At 50.2% G+C, this 20,044-nt stretch overlaps 2 protein-coding genes across 2 annotated transcripts in view; both read right to left on the reverse strand.

The window, feature by feature from the left end:
* MRPS15 (mitochondrial ribosomal protein S15) overlaps window positions 1–20,044 on the reverse strand; it is a 602,556-nt gene that overhangs the window by 406,080 nt on the left and 176,432 nt on the right. The gene's annotated exons all lie outside the window — the stretch shown is intronic.
* GRIK3 (glutamate ionotropic receptor kainate type subunit 3) overlaps window positions 1–20,044 on the reverse strand; it is a 239,112-nt gene that overhangs the window by 64,588 nt on the left and 154,480 nt on the right. Inside the window, exons 4-5 of the mRNA XM_050798039.1 lie at window positions 12,083–12,264; window positions 9,672–9,725 (exon numbers count right to left, since the gene is read on the reverse strand). Of these exons, the coding sequence (XP_050653996.1) occupies window positions 9,672–9,725; window positions 12,083–12,264 (236 nt within the window). The remainder of the gene's footprint in view (window positions 1–9,671; window positions 9,726–12,082; window positions 12,265–20,044) is intronic.

Below are 20,044 nucleotides of genomic sequence, written 5' to 3' on the forward strand. Positions count from 1 at the left end.
GAGCCCTGCAGGAGGGGTGCAGGATCTCGGGGTAGTCACAGGAGCGCCCATAGGACCACTGCACCTGGAGTCTGACTCAGAACTTGGGCAACTGACCCCCCCATGATAACCAGGGGATCTCAGCCTGTTTCTTCATCCACAAATGGGGTTCACTACCCTTTCTAGGACCCAGTGAAATAGTTCACATAAAATACCCAGCCTCACATGCAGAGGAAGCTTAATGATGCTGCTTCCTTTCAAAAGGTGAGACCTACTAGTTCTGGGCATCTTGTCACACAGAGGGAGGCTGAAGGGAGCATTTTACCCCCTAGAAGAGGATATTTAAAAACAGTCTTTTCTGCCTAGGACTCAAAAAGTATGGCCCTCTTCTCTCCTGCTTTTCCCCCGATCCCAGCCAGGACCTCCCCATCCCCTGCCTCCTAGGAGCAGCCGAGCAGCGGTCAGCCTATCTGTTGTGGGCCAGGCAGGCCCTGCCAAGGGTCCAGGAGAATAGGGTCTCAATACAGATGAGGCTGGCTCTAGCCCCGCCCTGTAGCTCTGGCTCTGGGGGCAGGGTAGGCTGGTGAAGGAAGGAGGCAGAGAGGGGAAACGGGTGGAGGGAGAAGCCAGGTGTCCCTAAGCTGGGAGAGATGGTGGCAGAGGAGGTTGCGGGTGGGAGTGAGGAACAAAGCTGAGCTCTGTCCTGTTGAAAACCACCCCAAACCTGGAAATCAGGCAGAAGGAGAGCAGCGTGCTTTTCCAACATGACAACGAAACATGGTTTACCAGGCCTACCAGGACTACTTCATTCTTCTGGAGAAGGCACCTGGGTTTGACCCCATTGCCAGCTACTCATTAAAAGCTTAGACTCTGGGTTAATTTGCATAATTTTGTCACATAGAGGAGATACTCCCCAAGGTTGTGGTTTTAGTGCCTTACAGGACATTAATCCTTTTTCTATCCAACCTAGAAGTCTTAGTCTGTGCTCCCCCTAACCCTACCTATAAATACCCAATTCCTCAAACGCTCCCTGAGTCAGCTTTTCCATCCTACTGGTTCTCTCGTTAGTGAGTTGAATCCATCTCTGACACATGTTCCTTCTATATTTGCATGAGACTCATGGTTTGGATTTTTTGAAATATATACTTGCACAGTCTAGATTGGCCCTATCCCACTAGTGGAGAAACTGAGTCTCGAGGTCACTGTCTGAGCTCCTCCTCATCTATTGTCTGTACTCTCCCACACTCTCCCCTCACTAAGCTGCCCTCCTTCTGGCCCCCAGCCTGTTTTCTCCCCTGGGCCCCCCACTTAGTCACTCTATCTGGTGCTGGGAGGGAGAGGCTGGGGACACACTTGGGCTGTGCTTGACTCTCTGTGACTGCCACCGTCATGGGGAGCATCCAGCCCCATCGCAACCGCAGCTTTGGTGAAATCAACAATGATTCATGAAAAGATGATGACTGATAAAACCTAGAGCCCTTTCACGCTGGACTGGCGTCCTCTGGTCTCTGAGCAATCTTTCTAATGGGTGTTAAACTTCTCCTGTTCCTCCTGCACCCCCAAAGTGGCCTCCTTCTGGAATGCACTGTGTTGGTTTCCTGTTCAATGATTTGGGGAGTAGGGAAGGGGTTTGGAGCAGACTTAAGCCCAGGCAAGAAAGTCTGGTCCCAAGCTTGCCCAAACAAATACAGCCTTGACTCCAGGTCTGGGACTGGGAAGGGGCTAGGTGACAGCAGGAGGGAGGGGCTTCAGCAGATGGGGGCTTCCCTCTGAGATGGCCAGAGGGTGTCTCTGTGACCCCAGTGTCAATAAGGAGTGGGGGGTGGCAGTGCTCAGCCCTGCACATGGACTCCATGGCTTCATCTTCACAGTCCTCCTGGGAGGAAGGCATTGAATAGCACTCTATTCTATTTTTATAGATGAGAAAAGAGAGTCAGAGAGGTGAGGTGACTTACCTAAGGTCACACAGCTCATACAAGTCAGAGTTGAATTTGTACCCAGGTCTGTTTCAATGGTGTGCTGCCACTGGCTCACACTGGCTAGTGAGAGCTGAATGTTAGCATTTCTTCCTAACTCTGCCTTCAGTGACATTACATGGCTAGCTTGGTATTGGCCATGGTAGGAGTATTTGTACCATGGAAATTTGCAAGCATTACGAATCAGGATTTCTGTGTTATGTCTTTTTCTCCCTTTCGGAGAGCTAGCTGTCAAACATTGACTGATGCATCATTGATCGTCTTACTCCAAACCCTCTGTGTTCTACGTCGCCGGTGGGTGTCCAGGACGAGATGTGCATCAGAATTGTCTTTGGGGATTTTATTTTTGTGGAATATGAACCACACCTAGATACTCTGCTGCACAGTCTGTGGTGGAGCCTGGGGAGTCTGTGTTTTGAGAAGCCACAAATCTAAGTGATACTCGTGACTGAGAAACACACACAGATGGGTCTGGGTTTAGATCAGGATGCCTCCCGAATCAGAGAAAGGCGGCAAGGAGGGGAGAGAATAAACATCCCAGGAGAGGTCTCCCTCCCTCGGCTCCTCCAGGGCGGCTCCCTGAGGCAGCCAGACACGGGCCAGACCACCTGGGCTCCAGTTTCACCCTCTCTCCTCACCTCAGTTGCCTCATCTGCAAAATGGGGTTGATAACGTCACCTACCACATAGAGTTGTCATGGAAAAGAAGTGAGTTTGTAGATGTCTTTAGAACATGTCTGGGACATATTAAACATCACGTATGTGTTTGACACATGTTTATGTTCTGCCTCGTCTGGCAGCAGGTTGTGACAGCTACTGGGTATAGCCCCTAGGGCAGACATAGGTTGGGGTCTTCCTACCTTACTCCTCTTGGCAATATCAGAACAGTCACAGTCAGTTCACATCTACTGAGCACCTACAAATCTCAGAACGGTAGGCATTGTTCAAAGTACCTCATTTGTATTAACTCATTTGATTTACATAGGCACTCTACTAGGAGGGTATTATTTTATATTTATAATATTTTATATTTATAATATTTATAATAATTATTATTATTACTCCACTCTACTAGGAGGGAAAGAATTAAACCACACAGATATTAGGCCTTTTGCTCAAGTTTCTGTATCTGGGGAGTGAGAGTCAACAGCAAGCTACCCAGCTCCAGAGCCCTCCCTCTCCCCTGTGATGACGCATCTCCTCCTACCCAGAGGCTCTGACCGCCCGGCCCCCAACTCATGCCCACTGCCAGGGCAGTCACCTCCAGGCAGGGACTAGAGGGATCTTTCTAAAGTATAAATCCAAGCCTGTCATTTCCACACTTCAAATACTTCCACGACTCCTTGTAGTCTTTTCAGAATACAGTACAAATTCCTTAGTACAGTTTTCCAAAGCTCTCCACCCCTCCAGCCTCACTTTCCTTCCTACCCTCTCTCATTTTTTGTCCCAGGAACACCCAACTGCATTAGCCTCCCTTTCCCAGTCTCGCCGAACCCTGTACCCTTCGTCCTGCTTCTCATTCCTCTGTCCAGCACCTTCGTATGCCTTCTATTTCCTGGCAAGAATGTCTGTCTTCTTGACCTCCCTTGGGTAAGCTATTCTCCAAGAATCAGTTCAAGCGTCACCTCTTCCAGGAAGCCTCTCCTGATTGCTCCTGTACACATGCATAACAGAGTGGGTCAGAGGCGATTCTGCTCTTATCCTGAGACTTCTGGGCTTTCACGCCACTGGTAACAACTGCTTGTGTCTGGGTCTGTCTCCCCTATGAGCTGTGGGCTGAATATTCCTTTTCCTCAAAGTGGAAAGAAGGGTCAGCCAACTGACTGGCTCCTGGGGCACTTAAACATCACCGGGAAGAGCCTGGAAAGTAGCCACAAGTGTTTCACATCCTCCTTTCCGGGGGAGCTTCAAGGAATGGCAGATGAAAATACTAGGTTAGTGCAAAAGTCATTGTGGCTTTTATTATTATTTTTAGTGGCACCAACCCAATATCTTCCCCATGATGTAACTGTTATTGCCGGGAAGTGGCATTAATTGTGATTGTTTATCTATTAATTTATTATAATTCTTTTTTCATCTCCAGGCTTTTACCTACACATGACATGTAGCAGGGGCTCAGCTGGGGCTGATTAATTTGGGGTTATCTACAGACTGGAAGTTGAGGAGAGGGTGGGTAAACTGCCTCGGGTGGAGGATGAGATCTTCTCCAAACTGCCTTTCAACCAGGAGGGTCTGGGGAGCTGGAAGGATTTCGTTTTGGACAGTGGTGTTATGCAAGTTTGGGACCAGGGCTGACCTACTGCGGCCATGGAAGAGAAGCTGAGCTCTGCCTACAGGGGGCGCCCTCCTCACCTTTCCTCGCATGGCGTTCAGCCTCTTCTCCAATTCAGTGTTGACCTGATATCTGAGGCTTGAAAGATGCCAAAGCTTTAGACTGCCCAGGGCCTCCATGACTCGGTTCACCCTCATCTAGGTAACCAAAGGCCAACCTGACTCAGTGTGAAGGGCAGCATCTCTGGCCTTGGTGGGGGCTTGGGTGCTGGTGGCAACAGCCCTTCTGGTCTCCAGAGGCAGCATTTGGTCTGTTGAGACTGACACAGAGGCTGTAGCTGATCACAGCCCAGGAGGGGGCAGGTTGGGGTGGCAGTGCCTGGGATCACCTTCCTCCCTGTCATCCCTGAGCCTGGGCTTAGCCGCAAAGTGTTGTAGGGCCCGAGCACAGAGTGCCCCCATCCCCGTGACATGAGGACAATGACAATGGGGAGCTGGTGAAGAGGCTGTTTTGTCCAGCTCTAGTTTTTTTGTTGTTGTTGTTCAGACTGCCCAGGGCCAAGACCCCAAGTGCTGTACACTGTGAACTGTGTGCAACCTTGCTGCTTGGCAAAAAGTTGCGTTCTCGATGCCAAATGTTGACACACTGAATTCAGTATCGACGAGGGACCTTTTAGAAACATTCAGCATAACATAATAGACTAATTCATTAGCACCCCATGGGTCTGAATGGGTAGGAGCTGAAGCTTGGAAAACATCGCCTTAAGGAATGACAGATGAAAATATCTTCCCCATGATATAACTGTTATTGCTGGGAAGTGGCATTAATTGTGATTGCTTATCTATTAATTTATTATAATTCTTTTTTCACCTCCAGGCTTTTACCTACACATGACATGTACCAGGGGCTCAGCTGGGGCTGATTAATGCGAGGTTATCTGGGAATGGCTCAAAGCTGGTTGGAACAGATAATGGCAGCTGGGGTAATTAAAATGTCTTCTGCATGGAAGAAGCAAATTTGGAGAATTTTTTAGAGGCGAAGAGTTGGTGATGCGGGTTTCCTAAAGGGAAGGAGATAAATGCCAGATGCCACTGTGCTCCCAAATAAGCCACAACTGACCAATGGGCACAAAGAGGGAGGATCACGAGGTAGAGGTATCAGCAACAGGGCTGGAAGAGGATCCTGAAGACCGGAAGCAGGATATGACTGAGGGAGAACACCAGGGGGACACAGCTGGTGCTCTGACCGATGGGGTTCTGCTGGGAGATACTCTGGTAGACCCCGCCCCATACTCCACTGCAGAATTGTGTGTATTGCAAGGGCTGTGCCTCCCCGGAAGGGTCCATTCTTTCTGACCCTCAGATTGTGTGGGGAGGAAGGACAGTAAGCTGGAACAGCCACGGACAGAACCGGGCGTCAGGAGCCAAGGCCTCTTGTCACTGATCTGCTATGAAACTTCGGGGAGTGCCTGATGCCAGGTTTCCCCACCAGTCAATGGGGAGTGCAAACTGCCCTGCTGCTGGCCTCGAATGCGTAAAGAGGAAAATCAGAGGGCTTTCTTCTTGCTTTCTTTTTTAACGTGACAGAGTCTGGCTCTGTTCCCCAGGCTGGAGTGCAGCAGTGCAATCATAGCTCACGGCAGCCTCTAACTCCTGGGCTCAGGCAATCCTCCTGCTTCAGCCTGCCTTCCAAGTAGCTGGGACTACAGGTCTGCCCAACTATGCCTGGCTAATATTTTTATTTTTGTAGAGATAGGGTCTCACTATGTTGCCTAGGCTGATCTTATACTGGCCTCAAGCGATCCCCTTGCCTTGGCCTCCCAAAGAGTTGGGATTACTGGTGTGAGCCACAATGTCCAGTCCTAAAATCAGAGGGGTTTGGAACTGGTGAAGCATGGGCACTGCTGGGATTTCAGGAGGCTCCGTTTCCCCATTGACCTCAATTACCATGCCTGAACCAACATGGCCAGGCATTGTGTGGAATCTGAGCCGGCCAGAGGAGGCCAGGGAACACTCGTTGTGGACTTTCAGCATGGTAGGTTTCAGCAGAGGGCTTTGGAGCTGGACAGCTTCCTGCTGCTTTTGAAAAAATCCTTGCTCTGCCCCTTTCTTGCGGAGTGACTTCGAGTCTCAGTTTCCACGTTTCTACAAAACTGGGAGAGTCTATCTCCCTTGGAAAGTTGTTCTGAATTTTGGATGGGATGGGGTACGTTGAGCACACAGCAAGCAAGAGCAGGAGTTATTTATTTAACACTTACACAGTAGTAAGTGCCAAGCATTGTTCTAAGCATTTTATGATGTCAATGCACTCTGCATAACAATCCTCTGAGGTAGTAATATTACTGTCACCATTGTATAGATGAGAAAATGAGGCACAGAGAGGTTAAGTAACTTGCCCAAGGGAGTGGAAGAGTCTCAATTCTAACTCAGGTCAACTGGCATCAGAGTGGTTTTAACTGACTGCTCTGATGTGTTGACAATTTCACTGATTACTTTCCACATTGCATTACAGTCATCCATCCATCAATCTGTCCGTCCGTCCATCCATCCAGACATTAATGAGCACCTACCATGTGCCAGGTTCTATTGGGGCGCTGGGAACAGAGAGGTTAACTGGGCACAGTTCTTGATTCTTATACACATGAAGGAAGCCACCAGCTTGTGAGCTTTGTGTGTCCATCTATGGACATCCCTCCCACCCAAGTGCCTAGTGCAGTGCCCAGGACCTTGGAGAGCATTTGTATATGGCTGCTGGATAAATGAATCAATGAATGATTAAGAAAATGAAGAAAAATGGACACTGGCCGGGGCTAGTCTCAGTTCCCTAGAGACTTTAGCACACCACAGCTGCCCTGGGTACATCATATCCCAATTGTCCATCCATTCCTCCTTTGCCTCTTCTCACCATCTCTTTCTCTGATTATCACCCACTTTCCCGGGTCCAGTTGTGGATTGGCTGAGTATCAGTCAGTGTGTCTCAATGGGGCACCATAGGCATCTGGGGCTGGACAACTCATCTCCAGAATCCTGCCCATCATGGAATGTCCAGCATCCCTGATCCCCACTCACTAATTTCCAGTCTTGGTGGCAAATAGATGACTGGCCTCCACATAGCTAAATGCTCCCAGCGTGGGGGTTGTGTCACCAGCAAGATTGCAGAAACCACCCTTGGGACAGATGACTACTTCTTGGCCAGTCAACTGAGGTCTGCCCGTGGGAAGACAGAAAGAATGCTCTCTAAGGTCCTGGGCACTGAGCTAGGCACTTGGGTGGGAGGGGTGTACAGAGATGGATCCAACACGGAATACAAGATAGGGCCACCAAGCAGAAAGCCTTGGGGCATTGGGAGGTTCCGGTAGAATTGGGTGTGGTCAGAGCAGGAAAAAAATCTACCTATCTCTCACCCACCCTGAGTACTGCCCTTGCCACCCACTCTGCACGCACAGGGCCTGTGATTAAACCCCGTCTGGGCCTTGCTCCCAGTCCCAGCTGTAAATATCCTATTAAAAGCATCTCTGCCTGGCTCAAGCCTCATTCCGAGGCCAGAGCGGGTGGGTCCTTGAGCTGGCCAAATGGCAGGGCCTGAAGCTTTGGCCCCTCAGCCCTGCAGCCTGGCTGACCTTCCAGAACAAGACTCTGGGGAAGGCACCATCCCAGTGACCCCAGTACCCTGGCCATTAATGCCATTGGCCACTGGGTTCAAGATCGAAGGCCTTAGAGAGAGGATCCTAGTGTCCCCGGGTCCAGGAGTTGTTCTTAGCACCCAAGGATCTCAGGATGGGATAGGGAGGGCTGCCATGAGTGGAGAGAAGGTTGTGGACCCCTGGAATGTGCCCCACCCACCTTCCCAGTCTTGCTCCTCTGCGCTGCTCCCAGCTCTGGACAGAGGTAGAGTTTCAGGGGTCTGGTAGCCTCATGCTAAGCCTCCATTGACTTTCCAGGAGACAGCATGGCAAGAAGCAGCCAGTTTAGGTGGTCGGAAATCCAGAAGGGATTCAGGGGAGTTGACTTCACCCTGCCTGATCTCAGTTGCCAGCTTCCAGGATCCCTTTCTCCCAGTATGGCTCCTGGCAGGTCCCCAGGTCTGACCCCTGGATCAGGAGAATCTCAGGGTGGCCCCTGAGCTCTGCTGTGGACACAGGGTGCAGAGGGAGGGGCTGTAGGGAGCATAAGTGCTTAATAACCAGCTCTCTGGGGGAGGGGCACTTATTTGTAGCATTTGCTCACTTCCATTGTGTGAGCGCGTGTAAGCTCTCCCATCACAGTGATTTCAAGCTACCAACATGACACAGGCTTAGGAGGAGATAATGCAATTGGCTCTCACCCGCTGGATCAAGCCAGCTCCTGCATACCACGAAGAGCTAACTTGCCTCTTGGCCTTCGCTTATGCCGTTCCTTCTGCATACAATGCCCTTCCTCTTTCTCCCTTGGTGAACTCCTATGGACCATTTGAAGCCTAGTTCAAGATCTGCTTTTCTGTAAGACTGCGTCAAACTTCCCACCTTCCACCAGACCCTCGGAACCTAGGGGCTCCTAGGTTAGGGGAAGCTAGCTGGGTGCTGGATAAATGAATGAATATGGTTAGAGGTCTGCGGGGCTGCAGTGGCTGGGCTGACACATACTGCAGGAGGTTTTTTGAAAAGCGACAGGGCAGTCAGTGAGGCTGTCACTCGCCCCAGATCTGGGATGGGTGGACTAGTCTGCCCGGGGCCCCAGCAGGGCCTGAGGGTGTCTATCTGCAAGGCAGGATGGCTCAGGGTGGGTGCCCTTTTGGCACAGGAATCTCTTTATTCTGCTGATCTCAGGCCACAGCTAATTATCCTAATGGGTTTCAAATGGCCCTAAATGTTCTCAGAGTTTGGACAGGACCCATCTGGAGCCTGTAGGTGGGCTGGGCTAGCTGACAGTGAGTGGGCAGACTTCAGTATGAATGTGGACGGAATCCAAAGTGACAATTCCCGTGAAGCCCGAGACATGCGTGGGGAAGTGTGGGTTAGGAACCGAGCGTCATGATAATCATAGTAATGAATACTTCCAGAACTCCTCATGTACCAGGCAATGCGTGTTACCTTATTAACTCATTTGGTGCTCACAGTAATCCCAGGAGGCAGAAGCCCATTTTGCAGAGGAAGAAACTGAGGCAGGGAGGTTAAGTGACTTAGCCAAGGAACCACCAGTGGTGAGCAGAGGAGCTGGTGTTCACATTCACTCCAGAATCCATGTCCTTAATTATAACATGATGCTGCCTCTCAAAAGTGGGCAGGTCACAAAGACATACTTGTGCCCTTACCTGGGGCCACCCCTACAGCCTGAGGAAGCAAGTCCAGCTTGGGTCTCCTCTAGCTGCAGCAATTGTCTTCAGTGGGCTGGCCCAGGCTAAGCCACAATGACCTTGATCCAAGAGAGTCCCACCCCTTTCCTGTGCCAGGACCCAGAGGTACATTACCAGAGTGGTGAAGATGAAGTGGTAGTACTCAGTCATCATGCCCATGGCCATGGCCTATGGAAAAGCAGAGTGTTAGTGATCAGCAGGGAACCCCTGAGCAGCCCTCCCCCAATCCCCACCCAGGGCTGAGAATGGGACTGGCAGTGGGTTGGGGAAGGCTGGCTGCTTGGAGTGGGGTGTCCTCTGAGACCACCTCTGAACAGTGACAATGACTGCCTGGCAGACAGCAGTTGATTTCACACTGGAGTGTGCTGTAAAGTCACCTGGGACAGATTAAAATGCAGATTTTTGGGTCACATTCTTCAAAGATTCCAAATTCTGCAGGGCCCGTGGGGTCTAGCTGCCTCTTTTGAGTAAGCGTCTCTCGGCCTGCCACACTTAAGAGAAATGCTGATGGCATCAGTCCGAGGCTGCCTTCTTAAGTGCCCTGGACTCCACTCAGCTGAGCTCCCTGTCCTGTATCCAGAGGCAGTAAGTTTCCCGCCAACCCCACTAACCCCCTGGCCCAGTCAGGCCTGAGCTGGCAGATCTGTCTTCAGCCTCCCCAGGAAGGGCTGAGACATCCCTGCTCCCCTAATCCTGGCTGACCACAAAGCAGGCCACGTGGCCACTGTGGAATTCTTACTGTCCGCCATCATGAAGTCTACGTATTTTATTAGAAGCCTATAATCTATTATACTAATGACTATAATGCATTTTCTACAGAGTTCCTCAGAATGCTGGGCCCACAGAGGGCTCTGGGGGAAAATGTCACCGGGTCAAGTACACTTTGCAAATGCTGCCCATTCCCTCCCACCTTTGAAGAGTCACAGCCCACCTCAGCACGTTAAAGGCTCAGGGAAGTCCTGCAAGAAGCAGATTGGCTTAACTTCGTTTAAATCTGACTTTGGCTGAGCACAGAATCTTCACTTCTAATTCCAGAAGTTTTAAAATCAGACAGACCTGGGAGTCCCTTCTGGCTTCCTGCCTGGATGACCTTGGGTCCATTACTTTCCCCTTGAGCCTCAGTTTCCTTACCTATAAATTGGGCAAGAGAATTGTCCCTGTTTCCCAGTGTGGTGGTAAATGACGAGCTACATGGACCCGGCAGAGAGCAGCTGCTCAGTAAACCAAAGCCGTGATTGTCACCATTCCTCTGTTACACATGCCGTGGAGGGGGAGGAGAGGCACTGGGCACAGCTGACCGGGAGGCTGAGGGTTATGGGCTTTCTGGGGAGTGTATGTTTCCTCGACTGCAGCTTGAAAGATGCCCAACGCCAGGTGTCAACTGCCTGCTGGGTGTCAGAAGAAACTCCTGATGTTTTCCTCCTTGCACTGAAGCCTCCATAATAGTATGAGACGGGGATTATGAACCCCATCTACAGAGGAGGGGAATGACTCCTGGGCCGCTTGCTCCAGGGCACACAACGTGAAAGGGCAGAAGCAGAACTCAAACCCTCAAATGAGGCTTTTAAGTGTGTCATAAAGGAGCTTCCTTTGCGGGGAGCTGGGAATAGAGGCTGCCATTCAGGCCCGGCACCCTGATGGGGCCCAACTGGAGGATGGGACTTGAGCCCCTCAAGGCCTTGAGAATGACCCGGTTCAGCATGTCTCCTCCTGCACCCCTTAAATCACCTGGACCCTGAGGGTCATGTGTCAAAGCCCCACAGAATGCCACCTCCAATCACCAGAAATGCTTTTGGGGATGACATAATTGCCTTTTATAAAAAGCACCAGCTCAAATCAGTGTTTTTGGTTTCAGCTGTGGCACCCTTGGAGGGGGTGGTAGGCGATTTCACTGTTTATTTTCTTAGGTGACTGGTGGAGCTTGGCTCTCATCCTCAGCAGGCCATGCTGAGCTGTGTTTGGGAACGAAGGCCCATCCGCGACTGAGAGCCATTCTCCTCCCCCTCTTTTGCTGCAGAGCTGAGCAGATGGTACGAGAGCCTCGATAAACCTTCCAGTAATAGGAGAGTAACACCAAGTGCCGTGGGCTACGGGGAATTAGTCACTGGAAGAGGCAGTGAGGCATTCTGGGGGCTGTTCCTGAGTATCTGAGGCCTCTCTGCTTCCTGGAGTGCTCTGCTCCTGTGTGGCTATGGGCACCTCCCGGCAGCCTCTGCCTCCAACCAGCGCTGAGGTGGGATGGAAACTCGCGTCTACTCAGCACTCTCCCTGTGTCAGGCCTGGCTGGGCGGATCATTCCATCCTCACACCAACTCACACAGTAAAGACTGCAGTGTCCGTTTTGCTGCTTGTGAAAATGAGGCTCAGAGAGGCAAAGTGACCACCCAAAGTCACATAGCAGGAAAGTGGCAGAGCTAGGAGTCAAACTTAGATCTGGCAGCATCACACCCGAATTTGGGAAGGGGAGGTGGGAGAAGTGGCCAGCAGCTCCCAATCATCCCTCCCGCTGGCCAGCACTCACACACCTGCTTGAGGATCTGGGCTGCCATAGTGTGGCTGCAGTCGAAGATAATGCGGAATTCCCGGCCTCGTTTCATCTCCTTGAGCAAGGGGCGCGAGTCGTCAGAGTCGACAGGGAGCTGACGGATCTTCAGGCGGATGTTGTATCTCGATGGGGCCATGATGAGCTCCTGCAGTCGGATGAGCCCTGAGGCGCCATGGAGCACAAAAGACACATGTGTACCGCATGTATCCACAGCTCCAGGCATCAACTCAGACTTGTGTGCACACACATGCCCATGGCCACAGGTCTACAGACACACACAGATACGTGGCCCACAGAGACTTGTGCACGTGCATGGACAACACTGGGTATGTGTGTGCACATACAAACACATGGCTACATGCATGTGCATGTTGATATGGGCAGGAATACACTTGGGCTTATCAACACATGTGTATATGTAGATTAAGGCCTGTGCACACACTGGTGCATGTACACACATATGTAGATTCAAAGGTCGGCACAGATAGCAAATTCCCACTGACCACACCCCTCTGCTCCTCTCTAACTTAGAATGGCTGTAAAGCCTTCAGGGTCTAAATCAGAGTTCACCCTTCTTCTTCTGTACCCACTCCCAACATCGTGAGACATGGGACATGGGACATGATTTCCCTCAACGTCTCCAGCGAGCTGCTTCCAGGATATGGGCACAAAAGGCAGCTCCAGCCTCAGTGGTACTAACCTGCGCCAACCACTAGACTGGGTAAGGCCAGGAGGTATTTGCGTCTCCCTCCTCGTCCCCACTAAGGGCAGGCTGCCTTGCTAAACCTTACCCACTTTTTCAGGTTCAGTGCAACCACCTCCTCCATGAAGCCTTCCTCTTTTGCTCTGTCCAGAAAAGATCACCCTCTCCTCCAACTCAGTGGCTTCCTCCCTCAGCACTGGCCTCCTCTGGCACCAGTTCATTCTGCCACCAGTGCCTTGATATCTGGGGCTGGGTTCCCACCACCTCCAGCACAGGGCCTGGCACTCAGGTGGTACTCAACAAAAGTTTCCATAATTGGATTGACTTACTGTTTTATTTTTTTTTCCTCCCACACTGAAAAATCTATCCTCTACCTTGGTTGGCATTTTTGTAAAACCACTTAATCTGGGGACTTCTAGGGAAGACTAAATGTCACTTCCTGGAGACAAATGGCTTGCTTAGCTCTAATTAAGTTCGTTTCTGTCCCTATTTCAAGGTCCATTTTTGCTGACTTCTTTCTGCATAGCCTGGGAGCAAGCCTGCTTGCTACTCTCTATATGCTTCCCGCCCCCTCCTCCCCTCCAAAGAAGAAGCTGAGCCAGCACAGGGCCAGGTCCCAAGCGGGCCATCCCCTCTTGCCTGCTTGGCCCCTAGTCATCCCCAGGACTCAGTGTCCGGTCCTGGCCGCATAGTTCACACAGTATGTTCCACCTCTGCCCCCTACCGCCCCCTCTCCGGCCACTAATGGCACTTCGATTTTCCTTTGGGGTAAATCTCCTCCCTGACGCTTACTTTCTGTGACTCAGGAGGGGTCCATTGCCAGCTCTAGGGGCAAAGCATGTGGCCCCAGCCTGGGAGTAGGTATTGACTCAGAGATAGGTGCAATACCGTCGACTCCCAGAAACTGTGTTAGAGCAACTGGCACAAAAAGAGGGTAAGAAACACTCTCTTTTTCACTCAACTTCAAATAGGGAGCTTGTAAGTCTGGGGTCCCTACGTAGACCTTGAGAAGGATTCCAATAGGACAGATGTCAGAGAGAATAAGCAGCAAAGAAATCCTAACGATCTTCACTTCAGCCTCTGGATCAAATGGTGCCTGAAGCTAAAATTAGCTCCAAACTTTCCAGTAAAGGAAACCAAATTGCTCCCCCACCCCAACTGTTTTTTGCTTAAGCCAGTTTGCACTGGATTAAAGTTTGCAATCCACTGTTACTCTATCTGGAGAGTCCCCCCGACCCCACTCAGATAGCCTTCTCCAAAAGCCTTCCAGCAGAGAGTCCCAGTTTCCAAAACAATCTCTGGTACACACCCCCGAGTCTGTTCTGCAATGATTCCCATTCCTGAGGGCTGGACATCAGGAAAGCAATCTGATTGGTGTCCATCATCTCACTTTGCTTCGGGGACAGAAATACATGCCTGTAACCTAAGCCTCCTAAAGTACTTCCACACAAGCTTTGCCATGACTGGGCATCAGGAACCCCCAGCCCACTGAAGACTCAAACCCATGCGCTGGAGTTGGGAGATGGCTCTGGAGTCCCGGAGTGGTCTGGGTCAAACAGGTGCCCTGTGCTTCCTAATACCAGACTTGTTGGGGAGGAAGAAGAGGCTATCAGTTGACCTTCATATAGAAGGAGGAGGCTACAAGCTAGCTATCCCCAGACACACACACAGGCTATCCCCCTCCCAATGTATCCCAGAAATTCTTGATTAGGCTGAATGATGCTTCCCTTTCACACCTGTTACCCCGTGAGGTCCAGGGTGCACAGTTTGCTCCTCCCTGTTTGGTTTTGAGGCTTATGTGCAGCATCAGCAGGCACGTGGGCTTTGGGGACCCAGGCTATGAGGACTGGGACAGGCTGGATGCTGGAGCAGAGGCCACCAGGGCCTTCTTGTCAGCCAAGCACATCGCTCCGTGTAATGCATGGTGACCCACATTCTCCAGCAGCAAATGTCAGCCCTCCTTCCCATCAGTGTATTCCCAAAGGAGACCAGAGGCTCCTCTCAGCCCACCCCAACAGAGGACTAGGCTCTCTTTGTTTGCCTGAGATGAGCTTTCCTTCCTGGCTGCTCCCCTAATCAATCTCTCTTAAAATATCTGCAGTGAATCATGGTTGTTGGAATCATGCTTTTCACTCACAAAGCGCTTCTGCATTCATTACCCTATTTAACCATCTCTCAGTCCTAGAAGGCATACAGAACAAGGATTTTCATTCCAATGTTACAGATAAAAATCCTGAGGGCCATAGAGGTTAAGTGACCCCACAGAGGTTAAGTGATTAGGGAATCATAATTAGAGACCCAAAAACATTTTGGCTCCTGGGCTGAGGCCTTTTTCTTCATCCCAGGGTTTTGTTTGTTTGTTTGTTTAATCCCATCCTTTCACCCTCAAGATGAGTTTGTCTTTATGCATAGAGTAGATTAGGCACAAAGCTCGTGGGACAAACACTGGTTGCCTCCTCAGTAGCCATTCCCCTTGAGGAAGACTGCAGCCGTGACCCCAATTCTTCACCTCTCCTTATAACCACACCCTTTGCCATGTAACTTTGCAGAGCCCTCCAATTGGGCTCACCCATGTGAATTGTTTTGGCCAGTGGGATGTTGGTAGGTACCATGCAGGCAAATGGTTGAAATGGAATTGTACGTTGGGTTTGCTCTCTTGCCCCTCTGCAATTGTCGTGACAATGTGCCTGGGCTATCCTGCTGGAGGATGAGAGACATGTGGAGAGCTGACTACACCTGCCATCTCAGTCAAGCCAGCCTAGATCAACCAACAGCCAGCTGACCCCCAAGCAGGTGAGTGATCTAGGTGAGCCCAGAAAAATGACCTGGAAGTTCAAGAAATCACTGACCCTGTGGACTTGTGAGTTAAACAAATGTTTATTATTTTAAGCCACTGAGTTTTTGAGGTGGTTTGTTACACAGCATTATTATATAAAGAAATAACAAATGCACTCCCTTCTAGCATAATAAAATAACTGTGATTGTGTTTGGGTGACAATGCACCAGTCCCATGAAATGACTTGTGATTGGCAGGAGCCAATCCGTGGCAATTCCATTCCATCTGACAATGTCTAGAATACTAGCCATGGACCCAGTGAGCTATACAGGATTTTCTTCTAGAAGGTTCTGAGACAGATCTTCCTCTCTGATAAGAGGCATGAGTCACATTAAGAAAAACCTCATTGGTCTGGTTATGGTGGCTCATACCTATAATCTCAGTGCTTCGAGAGGCTCAGGCAGGAGTTTGAGACCAGCCTTGGCAATACAGCAAGACTCTGTCTCTATAATAAAATTTAAAAATTAGCAGGGCATGTGCCTGTGGTTCCAGCTACTTGGGAGGCTGAGGTGGGAGGACTGTTTGACCCCTGAAGTTCAAAGTTGCCAGGAGCCATGATCGTGCCACTGCACTACAGCCTGGGTGACAGAATGAGACCCTGTCTCTAAAATAAATAAATAATGAAGAAGAAAAATCCCTTTGGCCCCTACCTCCTGTATGCCACCTACTGCATGCTCGGAGCTTCAGCAGCCCTATTGTGACTATGAGCTGAAGGCCAAAAGAACTGTGGCAATACTGACCCAGCACCCTGACTTTGCCAAGCTGCTAAATCAGCCGAGGAAAGGCCCATCTCCTGAATTCTTGTCAGGGAGATAACTGTCTATTGTTTGAGTTAATGTGAGTTGGGCTGTCTGTTACTTGCAGCCAAAACATCCTAATGGACACAATCTCCAAAGCAAACACAGCCAAAGCCCACTGTGGAGTACTTCCCACTCCATGGGTTTGATGACCCATACATTATCCTGCCCTTTGACATACCCGGATTCTGGGAGCACACTTCTTTCTACCCACTATACATCATCAAGGTTATATTATTTGACAGGCGCCAACCCTGAATCCCTAGTACACATTGTCTTCTTGACCAAACCCACTGCCCCATGGACTCCCCTATGTTTTAAATATTTGTTGAACTGAATTGAGTTGAATTTAACTGAATCAAATGGAAAATGAAGTTGAATTAAACTCTAATTAAATATTGAAGGAAAGAGTATAAGGATGAAAAAATGCAGATGTTGTTATCCTACCTCCTTTTGAGAAGTTAATTGTATTCCAGAGGAGTGGGTGCCTGCCCAGTGGTCACAGGTAATTCCAGGCCATCAGAGCAGAGAATAAAGTGACATGTACTTAATAGTCAGCACTAAAGGCACTTGTGGGTAAGAGCTGCAGACCTGAGCATCAGCTCTGACCAGTTTTGCTAGCATAGCATCCATCATCACGACAAAGCACCTTTTCTTCTGCAAAGCCACTTCCTCCACCCTCCATCTAGACTATGTCAGTGTCTGCTCTGACCACTCTGTACCCACGATATTCCAGTTACATGTCTTCAACATTACCCTGTTCATATCCCTTTCTTCCCTTTCATTCTGGCCCCATGTCCTCTTCCAAGCACCCCTTGAATCTGGCCTCCTTTGCTCCTGCCTGGACCAGTGCAGCCCCCTGTGATCTAGTGCTCTAGTCTCCTTGCTCTAGGCTCTCCTTCCAACCCTTCCTGTGCATTGCTCTTAGAACCACCTTCTAAAACTCTGCTTTGATTATTCTACTCCTTTGCTCAGCAATACTCAATGATACCTGGCTGCTTTAAAGATAAAACCTGAACTCTGAGGCTGGACATCAGAGACATTGCATAGCCAGCTACACTCTGTTAATCTGACTTTTTCCTCCCACCTTCCATACCTGAATCCTCTCCCCTAGTCAGGCTGTCCTCTTGGTAAAGCTGCTAGGTACAGTCCAACCTAATTTTTGCTCGTGCTATTCCCTACACCTGTAATTCCCTCGTGATTCCTCTCATTCACCTATCCTCAAGGCCCTGCTCCAATCGCTCCTCCTCTGGTAAGTCAGCTCAGACCAGCCAAGGCCATAGAGCTTCCTCTCCCCAAGCGGTCTGGCTCTGACTAAATGTATGTGCTGTCTCAGTCTTAGCTCTGATTGCCTAGAATTACGTGCGACCTCTGGGCAGACACCCACTCTTCTATACTCAGATTAACTTTTCAAAAGAAGACAGGATAACAACATCTTCGTTTCTTCACCTGTATACTCTTTCCTTCAATATTTAATTAGGGTTTAATTCAACTTGATTTCCAATTCAATCCAATCTAATCCGATTCAATCCAATCCAACTCAGTGCAACAAACAATGAAAAACATCTACATTGTACCAGACCCTGTGTTAAATCCTGGAGGCACTGAAAGCTCCTGGCCTGGAAGCAGAAACAGACTCATCGACAGATAACCATTCACAGTGGTACATTAAGAAACAACTCCACAATGCAGCTGAAACACTGGAGTGGCTGGGAGGTGGGCAGGGGTGCCCCTCAATGGCACGGTCTTTGTGCTGGGGCGAATAAGCCGGGCTGGGGATCCCTGTCGGGTGCTTTGGAAATAGCAGGAACTCAATAGATGCTTGTAGAAGCCTGAGTTAAATAAACAGCTTTCCAATTGTCTTTTCTGAGGGAGTCTCTCCCTACTATTTCCAGTCCCCATTAGGAGGTAATCAAAAGCTGACATTGAATCACAGGCAGCTGAGAGCTGGAGGGTTCTTTCAAGGCTGGATGCAGCAGCTCTTGACACGTGGGCAGAGCAAGGCCAGATGGGTTAAGTGACTTGCCAAGGTCACTCTCTCTTAAGAGGCCAGGCTAAGAAATGTCTTGGGACTCAAGTCTTTGGAAATAAAGAGGAGAAGAAACAGCTCCATGCTGGCTAGCAGCATGGACTTTAGGCTCAAACAGGCCTATTAGGTGCGTGCTGGCTCTGGCACTCACTAGCTGGGTGACAGTGCACAAGGCGTGTGACCTCTTTGGGTCTCAGTTTTCTCATTTCTAATTCATCGCTCCAGGGAGTTATTATGAAATTTACATGAAATGAAATGAGATCACACTTGCATCACTTGGTTTGCAGCACGTAAACAGTAGCCTTCTTTAGGAGATGAATCCAGAAGCATGGATGAATTCCATCTCTAGAGGACTCTCCAGGTCTGTCCCTGCCCTACACACCCTCACAAGGATGACTTAAGGATGAAGGCAGGGACTGGACAGCGGTCAGCGCCCTCAGTGGCTCTTCTCTCCCCTCTCCCTTCCCTGCTTGCTCTTTTTGTGACTTATGGCAGACCATTAGCTCTCTGTATATACAGCTACATGGAGACGACTCCATTCATGGAGATGGCTATGTTGTCCCCTGTTTGTGTTTCCCTACAACATAGTGCTTGCCAAGACCAAGAACTGAGTTTTGGTGCCGTGTGGTGACTCACACCTGTAATCCCAGCACTTTGGGAGGCTGAGGCTGGAGGACTGCTTGAACCCAGGAGTTAGAGACCAGCCTGGGCAACGTAGCCAGAGCTTGGCTCTACAAAAAATACAAAATTAGCCAGGTGTGGTGCTGCTATTTGGGAGACTGAGGTGGGAGGATCTCTTGAGCCCAGACAGCCGAGGTGACAGTGAGCACCACTGCACTCTAGCCTGGGTGACAGAGTGAGTGGGTTTTCTTTATTCCAATATCTCCAGCTCCCAGCAATGAATGAGATCCAAAAGAAGGGCCAGAGTGCGTTTGCTGTATTTGTTGGTTGTTATCTGCTAAGTGTGTGCTCTGGGCCCTCTCTAAGGGTCTGGGACTTGAGAGGCAGGGGGTATCACGTTGGAGCAAGGGTTTTCTGGAAGGCAGGGTCCAGGCTGGACTTGGAAGGCAGGGTCCAGGCTGGACTTGGAAGGCAGGGTCCAGGCTGGACTTGGAAAGCAGGGTCCAGGCTGGACTTGGAAGGCAGGGCAGGAGTGGGTCTGGTGGGTCCTACCCAGAAAAATGTGGGCAGCATTAGTTCCCACTGGCAGAGCATGTGGGACAGGTGCAGCCACATCAGGGAGCCCAGCTTTAGGCCCGTGGCTCACAGTTACAGGCCCCAGAGCCCATCTCCTCCCTCTGTCCTGGCAGGATGAGACAAGAGCCTGGTGCTGAAGTCTGCAGGCTTGGCCCTGGCTGGGGTCAACGGTCAAGTGGGTATGGCAGGGGCTGGTGTGTGTGTGAGCAGAGCTGGGCATGTGCAGGTGTCTGTGTGTGTCAGTGAGGGTAGAGAAGAGTGTGTGTGTGGCGGGTGCAGGTGTGAGGAGGATGAGAAGAACCAACCTTCAGTGCTCACTGCATGTCAGTGCTTGTCACTGTCATCTTATAATCCCATATTTTACAGATTTACATTTTATA

This window comes from Macaca thibetana, chromosome 1 (genome assembly GCF_024542745.1).
Source record: "Macaca thibetana thibetana isolate TM-01 chromosome 1, ASM2454274v1, whole genome shotgun sequence".
Classification (NCBI taxonomy): domain Eukaryota; kingdom Metazoa; phylum Chordata; class Mammalia; order Primates; family Cercopithecidae; genus Macaca; species Macaca thibetana.